The sequence below is a fragment of the Papio anubis genome, chromosome 3 (genome assembly GCF_008728515.1).
Source record: "Papio anubis isolate 15944 chromosome 3, Panubis1.0, whole genome shotgun sequence".
Lineage (NCBI taxonomy): Eukaryota > Metazoa > Chordata > Mammalia > Primates > Cercopithecidae > Papio > Papio anubis.
The window spans coordinates 180,253,189-180,269,170 of NC_044978.1; the positions used below are offsets into that span (position 1 = coordinate 180,253,189).

General features: G+C 56.2%; 1 protein-coding gene across 1 annotated transcript in view; it reads left to right on the top strand.

The window, feature by feature from the left end:
- The window catches only part of SORCS2 (sortilin related VPS10 domain containing receptor 2), a 549,615-nt gene that overhangs the window by 450,991 nt on the left and 82,642 nt on the right, over positions 1-15,982 (top strand). The window contains exon 5 of the mRNA XM_031664830.1: positions 10,826-10,899. Within this exon, the coding sequence (XP_031520690.1) occupies positions 10,826-10,899 (74 nt within the window). The remainder of the gene's footprint in view (positions 1-10,825; positions 10,900-15,982) is intronic.

Sequence of the window (15,982 nt, forward strand, 5' to 3'; positions counted from 1 at the left end):
AAAAGGGATTTAACAGGAGGGATCAGTGCTTTCTAAATTGTTGGGAGATAGGGAGGGGGTTTTAGACTGGACCCCCCTCCCCAGGATGCCTCCTGAAAGCCTGCAGTGTAGACCCACCAGGAAGCTTCTACCTCTGCCTATCAGAAACATGGGGACCAGAACCTCCCAGACTTACCAAGCTCAAAAACATGTGATTGGTGCAGCTGATGTTGCCATTGCCACAGCCTGCACCTGGTAACTGCCACAAAGCCAGCGACTGGACACCAGAATGTGGAGTCCAGCTGCTGCGTTCACCACCACCACCTCTCCACCCTCCAGAGCTGGAGGGTGGACATAGCAGCATGTCCTGTGACCTTGCTGGCAGCAGACAGGACCCAGTGGGGCAGGAAAAAGCCTCTGCCTCATATTCACCTTCCAAACCTGGCACTAGTGCACCCACCTGACCCAGAAATCTAGCTGCAAGGGAGTCCATGCAATGCTGGGCTGCAGCTTTCAGGCCTCTGCAGTGCAACAAGGCACCCTGGAGTGAGGGATGAAAGCATGTTGAGTGCCACCAATCACGTCCAACTCCCACTAACAGTCCAGGGCAGACTCGAAGCACCTCCAGAAACCATGGGAGGCACTGGCACGCTCTTCTGTGTGCCCTTCCTGGGCCCTCAAGCTGCTCCTTTCCCTCCCTCCTGTCCTGCTTTGCTCTGATTTTTTATCTTTTTATCTTTATATGAGAGTAGGAGGCGTGTCCTCGCTTACCACCTCCGCTGCTTTCTGAGATGTCGAGGGATGAAATTCACCCTTCCACAGGATGTACCCATGCAGGTTTCAGCTGCAGTGACTGGGCTGTCCCGGATGTGTTTTTTCTTGTTTATTTGCTGGTGTTTGTCTTTTATTAAGCAGAAATGTTCTATTTCTGCAGCAATTGATGGCGGATAGTAAAAGCGCCTCCCAGGAGAGTGAGTTGGAAAGGCTTCATAAAGCTCCAGGGCAGGTGTCATAAACACAAGCGCATGAGGCAATGATGACAATGATAATGCCATCCGTTAATGTGGAGGCTTTATTGCCTTGCTCACAGGAACCCATGGTGATGACTCACTTTTTATGCACATATTGACTGTGGGTATGAACAGTGCAGATGGGTAAATTGAGCCATGAGATAGAAGGGTGCCTGGCCTGAGTCACTCAGATGACACAGAGAAAGGGCTGGAGGTGACCGGCCATCCTTCTTGAAGGCAGGGGTGACTCCTCAGCCCCTGGTACAGTCCTGTGAGCTCAAGTCTGTGAGATGGGAATTGCTGACATAAGGGAGTGCTGTGTTACCTTGAGTAACTTACCTAACCTCTCTGAGCTTCATTTGTCAAAGTTCATTTGTCAAAAGGTTCATTTGTCAAAAGGGAAAATTGCCATCTTATGGGTGTGTTTGTGAATGTGTACATGCATGTGTGTGTGTACGTGTGTGTATGTGTTCGTGTGTGTGTGTGTGTGTGTGAGTGTGAAGTGAGGCGGCATTCAACAAGCACAACTCAGTGCCTGGCTCCATGAAAGGCCACAGCTGCTTCCAGCCTCTCTCACTGAGGCCCAGACAGAAAAAGAAGTACAACCAATGGCTGCAGCTGCAGGTATTTATTGAACACATACTGCATGCAGGCACTGCTCCACAAGCTTAGTAAAGACTCCTTGCCCTCATGAAGCTTATGTTCTAGGGGATGAACACATTCTTTAAAAAGTCCTTTCTGAATAGGAAAGGTGATGGCTTCTTACCACAGCTGTGTGCCAGTGAAGCTCCATTTACAAACCCAGGCGACAGCCCGTGGTTTGCTGACACCTGCTCCAAGGTGTATGGCACACCGTCTCTGTGTACCACTGTCTCTGGCTGCCTTCCTGCTCCCAAGGCCACGGTGAGTGGTTGCTACAGAGACCACACGGCCCCCGTGGCTGAAAATATTTACTACCTGGCCCTTTACAGAGCGCATTTACCAGCCCCTGCCCTAGAGTCAAACGTGATCATTCAGTCAGCAAATGGGCCTTGCCATGGATTCTGGGCTACCGCTGGGGCCTCAGGTGAGCGAGGCAGGTGTGTGCCCACGAGCTGTGAGTGGCTTAGCAGAGGAGCAGGAGATAAACACCCAGGATGCAAGGAAGTCAGCAAACAGCTATGCAGGCATGAGCTCCCCACAGTGCACACAGGGCTGGAAGGCTGGGGACAGCGCCCCCAAGATGCAGGCAGCTGAGCTGGAGCTGGAACTGGACTGGGAGGACTTCAGGGGTGGGGATGAAAGGTGTGCCTCCATACGGCTGGATTGTATCCCACAAAATTCCTGTGTTGAAGTTCTAACCCCTGGTAGGAAAGAATGTGGCCATATTCGGAGATAGGGCCCTTAAGTAAACATTAGACTATTAGGGTGGGCTCCAATCCGTTTGACTGGTGTCCTTATAAGAAGAGATCAGGACACACAGAGCCATGAGTGGTGTCGCACACCGATACTCCCAGGCAGGAGGATCGATTGAGCCCAGGAGTTTCAGGGCTGCAGAGAGACACAGTTGCACCACTGCATTCCAGCCTGGGTGACGGAGCAAGGCTCTGTTTCAAAAAATCAAAAACGACACCAAAAAACAGACAGGCAGAGGGAAGACCACATAAAGACGGGGGAGAAGGTGGCGTTTGCAAGCCGAGGAGGGAGAAACCAACCCTGCCGATACCTTGATCTTGGACTTCTGGCCTCAGAACAGTGTGCGAATCTGTTTCTGTGGTTTAAGCCGCACCCTCTGGGGTATGTTGTTATGGAAGCCCATGTCGGCTAATACAGTATCCCGTGTGAAGAGAATATCCCGGACAAAAACCCAGGGCAGGAGGCACATGTGTGTTTCGGGATCAGGGTGCATCCTGTTGGGGGAGTGTGACTTATGCTACACCAGAGGGGGTTTGGTGAAAACAGGGCCCAGGGCAATCACTCAGGGCCTCGGCTGTCAGGCCGGGTGACCCAGACTTTTACCTGCAGAGATGTGGAGCTGGGAATGAGGCTGCCCTGAAAAACAGGAGGTAGTCAGGGGATGAGAGGGATGTAGGAATGTTCCAGGCAGAGGGCATGGTTTGCACAAAGGCCTGGAGGCGAGAGAGCGAAAAAGCAGATTTAGATCACAGTGCGTAGTTCAATAGAGCCAAAGCCCAGGGTGGGAGGAAGCTGGGGAAGGGGCCCCCAGTCCAAATGGCTGGGCTTGGGCAACTGTGGGAGTGGGGTTAGCTGGGGTTTAGATGGGCTGAGCAAGACAGACTCTCAACCTCTTTCTTTAAGACAATTTAGCAATCGTGGGTGCTTTCTCCAAGCGGGTGGCGGCAAAGGAGGGTGGCCTAACAAAGTGAACTCCCAGGCTTGTTGAAGAGACAGATGATTTCACTTGTGGTACCCGGAACGCAAAGTATTGCCAGACAACCACACAGACAGCCGCCTTTCTCATCGCTCACGGTCAGGGTCACGGGCGCAGCCTTCATCCCTGAAGACGCCGTGGAGGCACCTTTGCCGGGACAGTTCCGTGATGCAGGGCCCTGTCTGCTTTTCTCCAGCTGCGGGGAAGAGGGAGGGAGGGGACATTTGCTGCAACTGCACTTGCGACAATGGTGGGGTCTGTAGTTTTCAAGGCGAGCTCAGGAATTCATCCACTGTTGGTAAGAGAATAAAGGCTGTGTGTGAGGAAGATCCAGTTCTGATGAGGACGAGGAGGGGGGTTCACCAGCCGCCCAGGGTTTGCTACGTTTCACACCTGCAGTCTCCTGGCCGTGGTTCCTTGGGCAACATCCTGGCCAGTCTTACAGTGGGCTCAGCCCTTGGCTGGTTCTTCTGATCTGCTCATCCGCGGGGATCCTGCCATGGGCAGCCCTGCATGAGCACTCCGGGTGTGTTCATCTCGGCTCTGAAGCGTGAACCGTGGCAAAGCCTTGCTGCTACAGGACCGGCTAATTGGCAGCTTGAGCATTTGAGCTTCACTGCGGTAGCTTACATAGTGTCTCATCGCCGAAGTTTCCGAGATGGGAGACTGGGGAAGGCAGGAGCAGCCGAGGTGGTGTGGGGAAGTGGGGTGGCCTGAGATGGGATGGGGTGCCGGCCCCTGAGGGCTCTGCTTACGGTGGGGCAGGTGCGGTGGTGGGCACCTCTGGGATTATGGTTGGAGGACCTGGTGGATGGTGGGAAGGAGGGAGGCCATTTATTGAGACCAAAGAGGAGGAGGAGGACATGGAGGCTGGGGGAGCAGGGCTGGTTGAGACGGGAGCCAGCTCCTGCTGGGCCCTGCTAAGCTGGAGGTGGTGCAGGCAGGAAGTGACCAGGAGAGGGTGTCAAGGAATCAGGGGTCATCAGGGCAGAAATGGGGCCTAAGTCACTTCCTGGCAGGAGAGGATCCTGGAAGGGGTATGTGTGGCATGAGCCTCAAAGTGGGCCTGATGCCGCCCCCAGGCAGCAGTGACCTCGGAACTGAGACCCCGCCTTCCTCTGCCTGGGAGTATTTGTAGAGGGCCTCCTAGGTTTCAGGAGCTGGGGCAACCGCTGGGAACAAAACGGACCAGCCCTTGCCCTCACGGGGCCTCCTTTCTAGATGAAGACGGGGGCGCAGAGCAGGTGATGAGGGACGGGTTAGAAACTGCTGGGTCTACTGAGGGCAGGCGGGGAGTGAGGGGGCTGCCAAGGGGCTTGGCTTCTGCATGTTGGGAGAGCCCAGAATGTGAGCTTGGACCTGCCATGGTGGAGGAAGAGAGGCTAGAAACCAGGGACAGGCACCAGGGCAGCCCTGGAGAGCAATGGGAGTGCACTAGGAGACACAGGATGTCCTGGATCTGAGGAGCTGGAGGCCAGAGAACCAGGGTTCTGAGCATAGCACAAGGGGACACGCCCGGGGATCCCTCCCCGAGTCCCATTTGGCGCTGGCACCGGCACCAGGACATGAGGGTGCGGTGGACAAAGGCACTGCAGCCCCGTCCTCTCTGGCACCTGGGCCCTAGGCACAGACTCTGACTTCACAGACAGAGCTCTAACCCTGGCTTTGCAATAGAAGGAGCAGGGCCTCTGAGCCAGTGGCCTTAGCAATGCCTGATCCAGAGGGTGACTTTAAACTGTGTCTTGAACACCGGCCGGGGATGAGGAAGGGCATTCCAGGCAGAGGGCACAGCAGGTGCAGATGCTTAGAGGACCCTGTGCACACATTAGCGCCACAAGTGTGAGTGAGCCCTGAGCCGAATGTGCCTGGGGTGGGGGCATTCAGGGAGTGAGCAGGATGGCAGCCAGAGGGGGGTCTGACGGCCTCGGGAGAGCTGTGTAATCACGTGAGGGCATGGGCTTTTTTGGGGGCCACGCCTCTCCTGGAAGGTCTGTGTGGAGAGTGGCAGGACCAGGTGTACTCTGCAGCTGCAGGACCAAGGGCTGGGAGCAGGGGTCCATGGAGACGGTGTGGCCCAGCTGGGCCATGGCCCTGGGTGGAGAGGGGTGCAACGTGCAGCTGGTGCAGGGTACACAACTGCATCTGAAGCATGGTGACTTATTAGACATGGCAGCAGGAAGGTGAGGACAGGAACCCAGAGAGGAAAAGGCCCTGGGCACTGGGCTTGGAGGCTGGGTCAGGAGCAGAGGATGATTAGGCCCAGGTGGGCTTCCAGGAGGAGGGGGCACACCTGCCTGTGCTGAGAGGCAGGGCTGCACAGGGTTGGGCTTGATCACCCGTTTCCCTTCTGAGATTCTGCACATCCTTCTTTGATGAACAGCAGTGGCAGCAGCGGTGTCTGCAGCAGCAGTGACATCTGTGATGTCATTTGTTCCTCATAACATAGCATCCATGACAAGGACACGTGGAAACAGAAAAGGAGCACGCGGCACTGAAGAAGTCAGTCGTGCCGGCATCTGATCCAGCAGATGTGGCCGCTATTAGTGTGAATGTTGTGCCCGTTATGCAGATGGAGAATCTGGGTGGAGTGGTTGACTTGAGCCGTCCTTCCTTCCTGGGCCAGTGATGGAAATTGCTGTGCTCACATGATTCATTCTAGACAGACCCTGATCACAGAAGGAATAAAGAGAAGTGCGTTCAAACCACAGATAATTCAAGTGCAGGTCTGACAGGGGGTGACCCTGGGCGAATCACTCAATTGCTGCGAGCCTCCATCTTCCGTCTGCACGAGGTATTTTTAGAAGCGTCTACTTCCTAGCGATGTTGTGGGGGCGCCTCGAGAGGCAAAGGGCCCGGCTGGTGCTCGCACGTGGAGCGGATCCTGCTATTACGGGTGTTATCAGGCAGTGATCACGACAGAACGTGCTGTGTGCATGGCAAGTGCAACCACTTTGCCACGTGCCTGGATGATCCCACAACATCCCTCAAAGCAGGACGATTCCCGTTTTAAGAAGTGGTGAAACTGAGGCTCGGAACAGCGTTGGAACACACACAAGGTCTCCCGCTGTGTACGGTGGGTGCTAGTGGAGCCAGGCCTGCTGGAGCCCAAGAACCCTAGACTCACAGACTCTCCCCTTTGAAACGCTACAGCTGGGGCATCATTTTATAGATGGGGAAACTGAGGCAAGGAACTGACTCAGCGGCATGACACGGAGGCAGATGCCAGCTCCGCAGACCTGGGTCCCCGCTTCTCTGTCCAGCCCTCTCTCCCCTCCCAGCCCAGCCCAGCCCAGCCCGCCTCGTCCATCAGCCACACCTGTGCGGCGGCCAGCGCCCTCTCCTGGCCCACGCCTGAATCTGCAACAAAACACGGTGGCCTCTGAGCTTTGCTTCAATAACAAGGATTTCAGCGTAAGATGCTACTTGGGTGCAAAGGATCCCCTAAACCCCACGTGGTCCATCCTCCCCTGATAAATGCAGTGTGGGCCGTATTGCACCAATACAGCCCCTTCCCCCAGAAGGGCAGCTGGCAAAAACATAACGCAAATCAAAGATGAACTGGGGACATCAGTTATAGAATCGCTGGCCCAGCCCCAATGTCTGTGTTCACTCATCACCTGGGATTTAGGGATGAAACGTATTGAAATGCAAATGAACACTGAGCCGGAGTCAGAGGAAAGGCAAGGGAAAAGGGACTGAGTCTCCTGTTGTCCAGGACGGGGAAAGGCAAACGCATGTTGTGGATGGACTGCATGTCAGACATGGGCTAGACTCTTCCAAAGCACGTGATCCAGCTGAATCATCCGATCTTCTGAGTGAGGATGAGGATTGTCAGCCAGTTTAGGCCTGCCCAGGTAGCTGGTTCCAGGTGAGGGCGGGAGCCCAGGCTTCCTGGCACTGCTGTTAGGAGATTGTCCTGGCCACTCTGGAGAGAGAAGAGGAGGTCAGACTGGCTCCAGGAGGCCCCTCTGCCATCCCATTCATCTCCTCCGGAGTGAGCAGAGGCCTTTCCCAGTTGCTGTGCCAGGCCCCTGTTGACTCCAGCAGGGATGGCACTGTGCCCAAGAGGCCACAGAAGAGACCCAGAAACAGCGAATGAGACACAGGGTTTATTGGAGGAAGTTACATGCAGGGACAGTCCGGTGGCAGTGGGCTGGACAGGAGAGCTGCTCCTGTTTGTAAGAAGTCTCAGTTTATGTAGCTTTTTCCCTCCGCACCCTCCCCCTAGCAACCTCCACCCAACCCAGAACAGAGGACCTCGACCCCCGCAGGGCCTGCATTCCAAGGGATGGGCCAGGGCCTGTTCCTCATGGGTAAGGGCTGAGTCTTGGGGTTGGCCACTCCTGGATTCCTTAGCTGGGAACTCGGAAGGCACATTCTTCTTAGGCCATGGGATCACTCTCAGGGCGTGCTTCGGTGACGGCTGTCACGTGCCTCTGCCGTACACCAGGGAGGGAAGCTCTTGCTGCCTGCTTAAAACCCTTCTCTAACTCCCCAGCCCTAAGGGATGAAGTCAGAGCTCTGTCCCCTCCCCCAGCATCAGCCCAGCCTGCTGGTGACACTGGCCTTGGCACCATGGGGGGCCGGCACCCGAAGCCAGCCCCACTGTGTGCTCAGCATCTCCGGCTGCAGGGCCTGTGTTTGATTGTTCCCTCCTCCTGGAATGGCCTCTGGCTTCCTTCTGCTGCCGAAACCCCCACACCCCTCAGATGCTGGCCTGATGCCAGATGCTGGCCTTCAGTGGGGGAAGAAACCAGGGGCCCATCCAGAGCTTCCACCGGGGGAACTGAACACAGGAGGCACTGGAAGGGCTGGAGCAGCACGCAAGGAAGGCAGGTCCACCAGGAGTGGCTGCACACACAGCAGCTGCCACCCCAGGCTGCAGGGCCCAAGTGCCCAGGTGGCCCGGGCACAGTCACAGCTCCTGACCCCTGAGCCCCTGCCTGTCCTGCTGGACCCGTCCCGGCTCTCCTGTGTCAGATGACACGTAGGACCCTGCCTCCTCTTGGCCTCCGGAGTGTGGCAGCTGCCTATGGCGCCCATCATGGTCATGGGCAGCTACACACCCAGCACCACCGCCTCAGAGAGCACCCCTGCTCGCTGAGCTCCAGGGGAGGGAGAAGAAGATCCTTTCCCACCCATCTCAAGGTTCATGGCTGAGGCCTCCATTGCAAAAGACAGGAGCCAGACAGAAGCACAACACATTCATGTAATTTACGTCTCCTGTGACATGGGAGTGTTCGAAATGAAGACCCAAAGAGACGGGAAGTTCGTGCTTTATGCTTAGGTTTGATGGACAGGGGCTGGTCCTGGAGAAGTGCAATGGGAGGGAAAGGGGTGTGATCAGATGAGGGGCAGCAAAGGGAGTGGGGAAGGGAGTGGGGCTTAGCAAAGCTGTGTGTCCAGCGTCTTCTCAGCGTCCTGGTGCGGCATTCCTTCCCTGGGCCTCGAGCAGGACACCTGTCACATGAGGGTCTTCCGGGAGAGGGTGGGAGAAGGTCGGGGGATGCCCTTCCTCGGTTTAGGGGCTGTTTCAGGGAAGAAAGTGGGTGGAACGGAGAATAGGCTTCCTGCTTCTGCTGTTTTCTCAGTTTCCAAGATGCCACATTTGGGGTAGCATTTCCAGCACCCATAGCCAGTTTCTCCTATGGAGAATGGAGCTATGAAGTCCCACCCCCCTGGCATGGTGGGGCTTGGTGTGGCCAAGAGGAGCGCCCTGATAGAGATGTCCTCGCCAGCCCACACGCCGCTGTGCCGGAGAGCTGGCTTCCCCCTGCCAGAGCAGATCTCGGCTCCCTCCAGGACTGTCTCTTCCATGAAGGAGGGGAGGCCCTTTCCCAAGGGCCATCATGGAAAGGGGAGGAGCTCTGGGCCTTGCCTGTGGCCCTGGCAACTTCACCTGGCATTTCCAAAACTCACAGCTTGATCAAGGTCCTGTCTCTACCTGAGATCCCCAGGCCAGAGCCCTGGCTGTGAACCCGAGGACCAGCTGGCCCCTTCCCTTCTCCCCAGGCCTGGGGCACTGACCCGAGGACCCCCTGACTCCATTCACTCCTCCCAGGCCTGGGACACTGACCCGAGGATGCCCCTGTCCCTGCTCACTCCTCCCAGGTCTAGGAGTAGGCTCCCTGAGTATCCCTGGCCCTGTCCACTCCTCCCAGGTCTAGGGCACAGACCTGAGTACCCCTGGCCCCATTCACTCCTCCCAGGTTCCAGGGCACAGATCCAAGGACCTTCTCACCCTCTCTGCTCTGCTCACCCTCAGAGGACCTGTCAAGCTGCCTGCACAGGCCTCTCTCAAGCCCTGTCCTCCTCTCCATCCTCCCGCCGCCCCCAGCTGGGCCGAGGCCTGGCCTCCTCAGGGCTCCCTGCCTCCACCCACAGCCTCTGGTGTGGGCTCTCTGAAACACTGTCTGGCCACGGAGCCCCTGAGCGCCTCATCTTATCCAGTCTTGGCCGGTGGTTTTGGGCAGGGCCAGCTGTGTCATTTGCGGGGTGCAGTGCAAAGTGAAAAATGTTGACAATCAGGTAAAGTGCTTTTCCTTTCTTCTGTGCTCTCTCTCTCTGGGCCTGTCACCATATTCTTTATGAGCCATTTAACATGGTGCTCCCCGGCTCACAGGGACACCCTCCCAGGCCCTCAGGGCTAGCCTCAAGACAGTGCTCAGGGCGCCCACCCCTGCCCCTTCCTGGGCCCAGGCCTGGCCCTGGCACTCACCAGGGACAAGGTCCGTGGTGGTCACTGTGTGGAGATAGGACCATGGGCACAGGCAGCTGAGAACCCATCCCGAGGGCACAGGGCTGGAGAGGAAGCCCAGGCCATCAGCACTACACACGCTCTGTTGCCCCCTCAGCCTTCACTTCCAAAGCTCCAATGAAAGACACAATTATTAAGAAGTTCAGGTTGGCGGCAGCAGAGAATTAAGCCCCAGGTGTGGGGCCCTTCTGAGCAAGGTCCCTGGGCTGTGGCACTGGTCACACGCTGTGAGGCCGGCCCTGGTATCAGGCCCCAGCCCACCTGCACCTGCACTGACCCCTGCAGCAGATGCCACACCCCTGCCCGGGGCCACTGCTGTGTCCTGTTCTGCCGTCCGTTCACGGCTCCAGCCCTGGCAACACGTGGCTCCTTCCTCCCAAACGCTCTTCCTCGCATCCTCACACAGGATTATAAAGTCCCTCCCAGCTTCGAGGCTCAGACGCACCTCCTCCGTGAGACCCCTCTGGATTTCATCCTGGGGAGCCTCATCTCCCGGCTCCTGCCCGCTGGACTGGGGACAGGAATGGTTCCTCCTGGAGGCAGTGGGGTTTGGTCTGCACCCCAACATGAGCACAGCGCCTCCGCGTGTCCGCTGGACAAGGCTGACTTCTCCTGGGGGATGCACTGTGTCAGGGACATCTCCGTCTCTCAGAAGCAGCTGATTCCTGACGTCTGACCAGTTTTGTTTCTCCTTTTTCTGCCCTAAAGCTCTACGTGTCATCTGACTTGGGGAAAAAGTGGACACTTCTGCAAGAGCGAGTGACCAAAGACCACGTGTTCTGGTGAGAGCACTGCCCCACCCCGAACCCGTGGGGCCCGCAGCTCCGCTGAGAGCACTTCCCCCAAATCCTTGGGAGCCCCACAGGGGCCCGCAGTTCCCTTTCCTCCTCTGGACCCTCCCTAGCCCGGGACTGGGTCCCCACCATCCACTGCCTCTTTCTGCAGCCCCATACCCTCCTCCTCCCAGGGGACCCCCCTAGTCATTCTTCCTGCTCTGCAGTGGGTGGTATCAGAAATGGTAGAGTCCAGGGGTTGGTGTCCTTCAGGCCACGTTTTTACTCACGAACCAGCTATGTGGCCCTGTGCCACTGCTGTTCCCTCCCCGAGCCTCACAGCCTCCCCAGGGGAGAGAGGTGCTGACGTCCACATGTCCCCGGCCCACCACTCTATGCCCCCCACCCAACCCCAGGCCCCAACTCAGCCCCTGACTAACAGACCCCGTGGGTGCTGACCCGGCCTGCCTTGGCCCTGCTCTCCTGTTTATCCACGCCTGGGCTCCCCTCCCATTGCTCAACCTGTCACCCTTCCTGGCGCCTGCTGGGTGCCAATGAGCAGGATGAGTTTGGGGTCATACCCCAGACAAGCCCCCACCCTGGGGAGCCAGACCAGAGAAAGGAGACTCCCATCCCAGGCAAAGGACCACTGGGGCCTCTGAGTTCAGACGGTGGGTACTGGCCTCTCGAGTGCATCCTCAGGGGAGCCTCTCAGTGTGCCACCTGGGCAGCACCCCAGCCTCACTGCACGGGGGGCACTCGGCTTTCCTTGAGAAACGTCTGTGGGATGTGTCCATGAGGGCTGCGGAAGAGGAGGGCTTGCCCGAGGTCGCAGGCGGCAGCACGGGGCCAGGAGCCAGTGCGGCTGCTCAGAGCTCAAGCTTGTGCCTCTCCTGCTGGGGCCACGGCCCATCCTTCTGGTCACACTGCCTTTCCAGACGCACACTGCTCCTGCATGTGCTGATTCCACGGCATCCCTCTTTCTTGTGTGTGTACACACACACACACACACACACACACACAGTGCTAGCCTTTCTCTTATCCCACATGTGGAACAGACCATTGCACAGGCTCCTGCGCAGGCCACAGCCCGGTCTGTCCAACAGAAAAACACATGGAAAGGGCTTCGTACCTGTCCCGAGGGCACAGGGCTGGAGACGGAACCCAGGCTATCAGCCCTATATATGCTCTCTTGCCTCTCAGCCTTCCCTTCCAAAGCTCCAATGAAAGACAAAATTATTAAGAAGTTCAAGTTGCTGACTGCAGAGTGGGCAAGGGCCGTCTGTAATGTCACACAGACTGTGGCATCCTGGCCACCCCACAGGCTGAAAGAAGGCTTTTTCCTCTGGAATGCCGACTGCTGGTGTACACACTGTTGGCTCATGGGGAGAGGCGACGGCTGTCTGTCTGCGGGCTCCCCACAGGAGGGCCCGGTTCTTCCCTTGGAAACCAGAGCACCGCCATCCATCACTGGCCTTGTCATTGCTGTCAACCGTCAGGAGCCAGAGCTGCCCTGCGGTGGGACGCCTGGGCCTAAGCACTCACAGAGGTGGGGAGCAGAGCCAGGAGGGGGGACTTCGGAGCCGGGTCGCTCTGGGGAATGGGCAGAGCTCTGTTCACTCCCAGGCCAGGCCGGGTTCATGGACAGCTCTCCAGCCAGAGAAAGTCACTGACCCACAGCGCCCAGAGGGAAACTGGCGATAATTCAAACGTGTTATTATCTCAGGCAAATCAAATTGTTTCCTCCCCCAAGTTTCCCTGCTGTTATTCGAGGGAATCCCAGCAGACACTGGCCACTATGGCCCGGGATCTCTCCTGGAGCGTGGTGACAGTGGTGGGGATGCCCCCCTCCCCTTGTAAGCGGTGAATAATGCTGTTTTGGACAGCATTTCCAAGGAGCTCTTTGTCCTTGAACTGACAGCGGGAACTGCCAAAGCCCCATGTTCTGTCTGAGCTCAGCCTCATTAACGTTTTGCGAGGCTATACAGCAAGCTCATTAGAGGGGCCTGCAAGCAGGAGGGAGCAGCTCCAGGTGCCCTGATACCTGCTGCCTCCTAAGTAGGGCCTCGGGCGCCTCCTCCCCACCACCGAACCTGCCCTCAGTCTCTCCACGCCCCAGAACAGAATCATAACAGCAGCTGCCCCGCAGCCACCCTGCTTTGAATACTGAGTGTCCCCTGTTCAGCACATGGAGGCTCTGAACGCACCGTTCCACGGCATCCCCACAGCAGCCCGTGAGGGTCCCCCTCACGTCACAGGGAAGAACTGAGGCTCGGGCATGCATCTAGGTCTCATGTCACAGCGGGGAAGTGAGGCTCGGATAGGCTCGGGCCCACATTCTAGGTCCTGCTGCCCCCAAGCTGCAGCCCTGAGCCTCGGTCCACCTCTGGCTGTGGCCTGTGGCCCTTACCCACTCTACTGGGTGGTCTGGCCGCCTGGGCTTCACCGGGTGTTCCTGCATCTGCCTCCTTGCTCAGCCCCACACTCACCCAGGGGAAGCCTCAGCTTCCCTCTCCGTTAGCTCCAGGGCCTGGCCCTGGTGCAGGGCACAGGGGTGGCAGGGCCTCTGTCCATAGAAGGAAGAGGTGGAGGTCTCCCCACTACAGCCGTGGTTATCACACCTTTCAGGGCTTAACAGAACTATTTGCACTGGAGCTGCCCTCAGCACAAATGGGGTGAAAGTCAGTTCCCACCTCCCCCAAAACACTCACTCTCTGAGGACTGCCTGCCCCAGGCCATCTCACAGGCCTGCCGCTTCTAAGCAGTGGAGACCTTGACAAGCAAGAAGGCCTGTGTGTCAGGCTCGCCATTTCCTGCGGGGAGTGGGGCTCTATCTGAGATGTTATAAGTGCAGAATCTAAGAGAGTCTTCAAAACCCATGACTGAAGGGCCTGGAGCAGGGACCAGGCCTCAAGCCACCTGTACACCAGTGTCTAGCCCAGGGCCTTCGCCAGTACACTGAGAAATGGCTGTGGGAAGTGCTCAGAGCAAAGACTAAAGGAACAAACATGGTAAATGAATGAATTTATAGGGTGAGTGACTGAGGAAATGAGTGAGTAAATGACTGAGTGAGTGATGAGTTAGTGAGGTAATGAATGAATGAGTGAATGAGTAATAACTGAGTGAGTAAATGAATGAGTAAATAACTGAGTGTGAGTGAGGGAATGAATGAGTGAGTGAGTGATGAGTTAAGTAAATTAATAAAATAGGTGAAATTAGAAAAATAGGTAGATAGGTAGAAGAATGAATAAGATAGGTAGATAGATAAATCGTAGGTAAATGCTTCAGGTGTGGTAGAGGAGAATAAGTGAATAGATAAGTGAGCAGAGTGAATAGTGAGCAGGTGACTGAGATAAGTGAATGAATAGGTAGTGAATGAGTGGGTGGGTGCATGAGTGAGTCACTGAATGAGTGAGTGGGCCGGGTGTGGTAGGCAGGTGGTGAGTGGTGGTGGGAGAATGAGTGACTGGAGTGACTCTGGTTGGGAAGGTGAATGGTGAGGTGGCTGAGTGAGTGAGTCTGTGATTGGGTGAGTGAATGAGTGACTGGGTGAGTGTGAAGTCTGTGACTGAGTGAGTGACTGAGTGAATGTCAGGTAGGTGACTCCAGTGAGTGACTGAGTGAGTGGAGTGAGGTGAATGAGTGAGTGACTGAGTGGGTGAGTGAGTGAGTGGGTGAATGGTGAGTGGGTGAGTGAGTGCGTCTGTGACTGAGTAGTTAAATGAATGAGTCTGTGACTGAGTGAGTGAATGTGACTGAGTGAATGAGAGTAGTCTGTGATTGAGTGAGTGAATGAGTGAGTGGGTGAGTGAGTGAATGAGTGAGTGAGTGAGCAGGTGAGTGAGTGAGTCTATGATTGGGTGAGTGAGTGAATGACTGAGTGAATGAGTGAGTGGGTGAGTGAGTGAATGAGTGAGTGGGTGAGTGAATGAGTCTGTGACTGAGTGAGTGAATGAGTAGGTCTGTAGAGTTGAACAGAATCATTTGACTGAGTGAGTGAGTGAATGAGTGAGTGAATGAGTGAATGAGTGAGTGAATGAGTGAGTGGGTGAGTGAGTGAGTCTGTGACTGAGTGGTTAAATGAGTGAGTCTGTGACTGAGTAAGTGAATGAGTGACTGAGTGAGTGAGTGAGTGAATGAGTGAGTCTGTGATTGAGTGAGTGAGTGAATGGTGAGTGAGTGAGTGAATGAGTGAGTGGGTGAGTGAGTGAGTCTATGATTGGGTGAGTGAATGACTGGGTAGAGTAGGTAGGAGTGGTGGTGATCTGCTGATTGGAGTGGAGTGGGCCATTGAATGGGTAGGTAGGTGAGTGGTGTGATTGGGTGAGTGGGTGATGAATGGAAGTAGAGGGAGCAGAGGCCTGTACGCTTGAATGTCTGATGCCCACTGTACAGATGATGGATGATGAGGCTAAAATTCCATATTGCTGGTGGAGGGTCTGCTGCTGAAGGGAACAATGCCTGTCTGTATTCAGGAGAGAGCAATGTCAGGCCTGAGACCTCCTTTCCAAGGAGCTTACAAACGGTCTATTCACAAAAGCCGAAATCAACACTACACCTTGAAAGGGAGATCTCTTTACCTAGGGTCAGAATGATTGATGCTGGTGCCCGTGTGTTTGAAATCTCAAGAGACTATGGGGGAGTCCTAGCTGGCTCCCGCCCCATGGCACATCTGTGGGGTCTGTACCATTCAAACCCATTTATGGATGTCCCCTGTCCACCTGGGGCCACTTGGGTGGACCTGGTCCCTGGAGAAGGTTAAGCAAATGGGGATCCTGGTGCCAGGCAGGTTGGGAGGAAGTTTGGGAAGCAAATGGGGCCAAGTCTGGGTGGGAAACTGTCAGTGATGGGGAGAGGCCATGGGGGGACTGGGCACTCTGCCTGAGACATCTCCACGACTTGCAGGCCAGTTATGGGGGTGCTCCTGCCCCCAGCGCTGAGTGGCCACTGACACCAGGAAGTGACTTCCTCATCTTGAGGCTCAGTTTGCTCTTGGGCAAAGGGTCCATGAGAGGGACTGGTGTGGTAAATGGGTAAGCGACTGTAACAGTCATATTAGTTGGAATGTGTGTGATAACAAACATGACCAGCC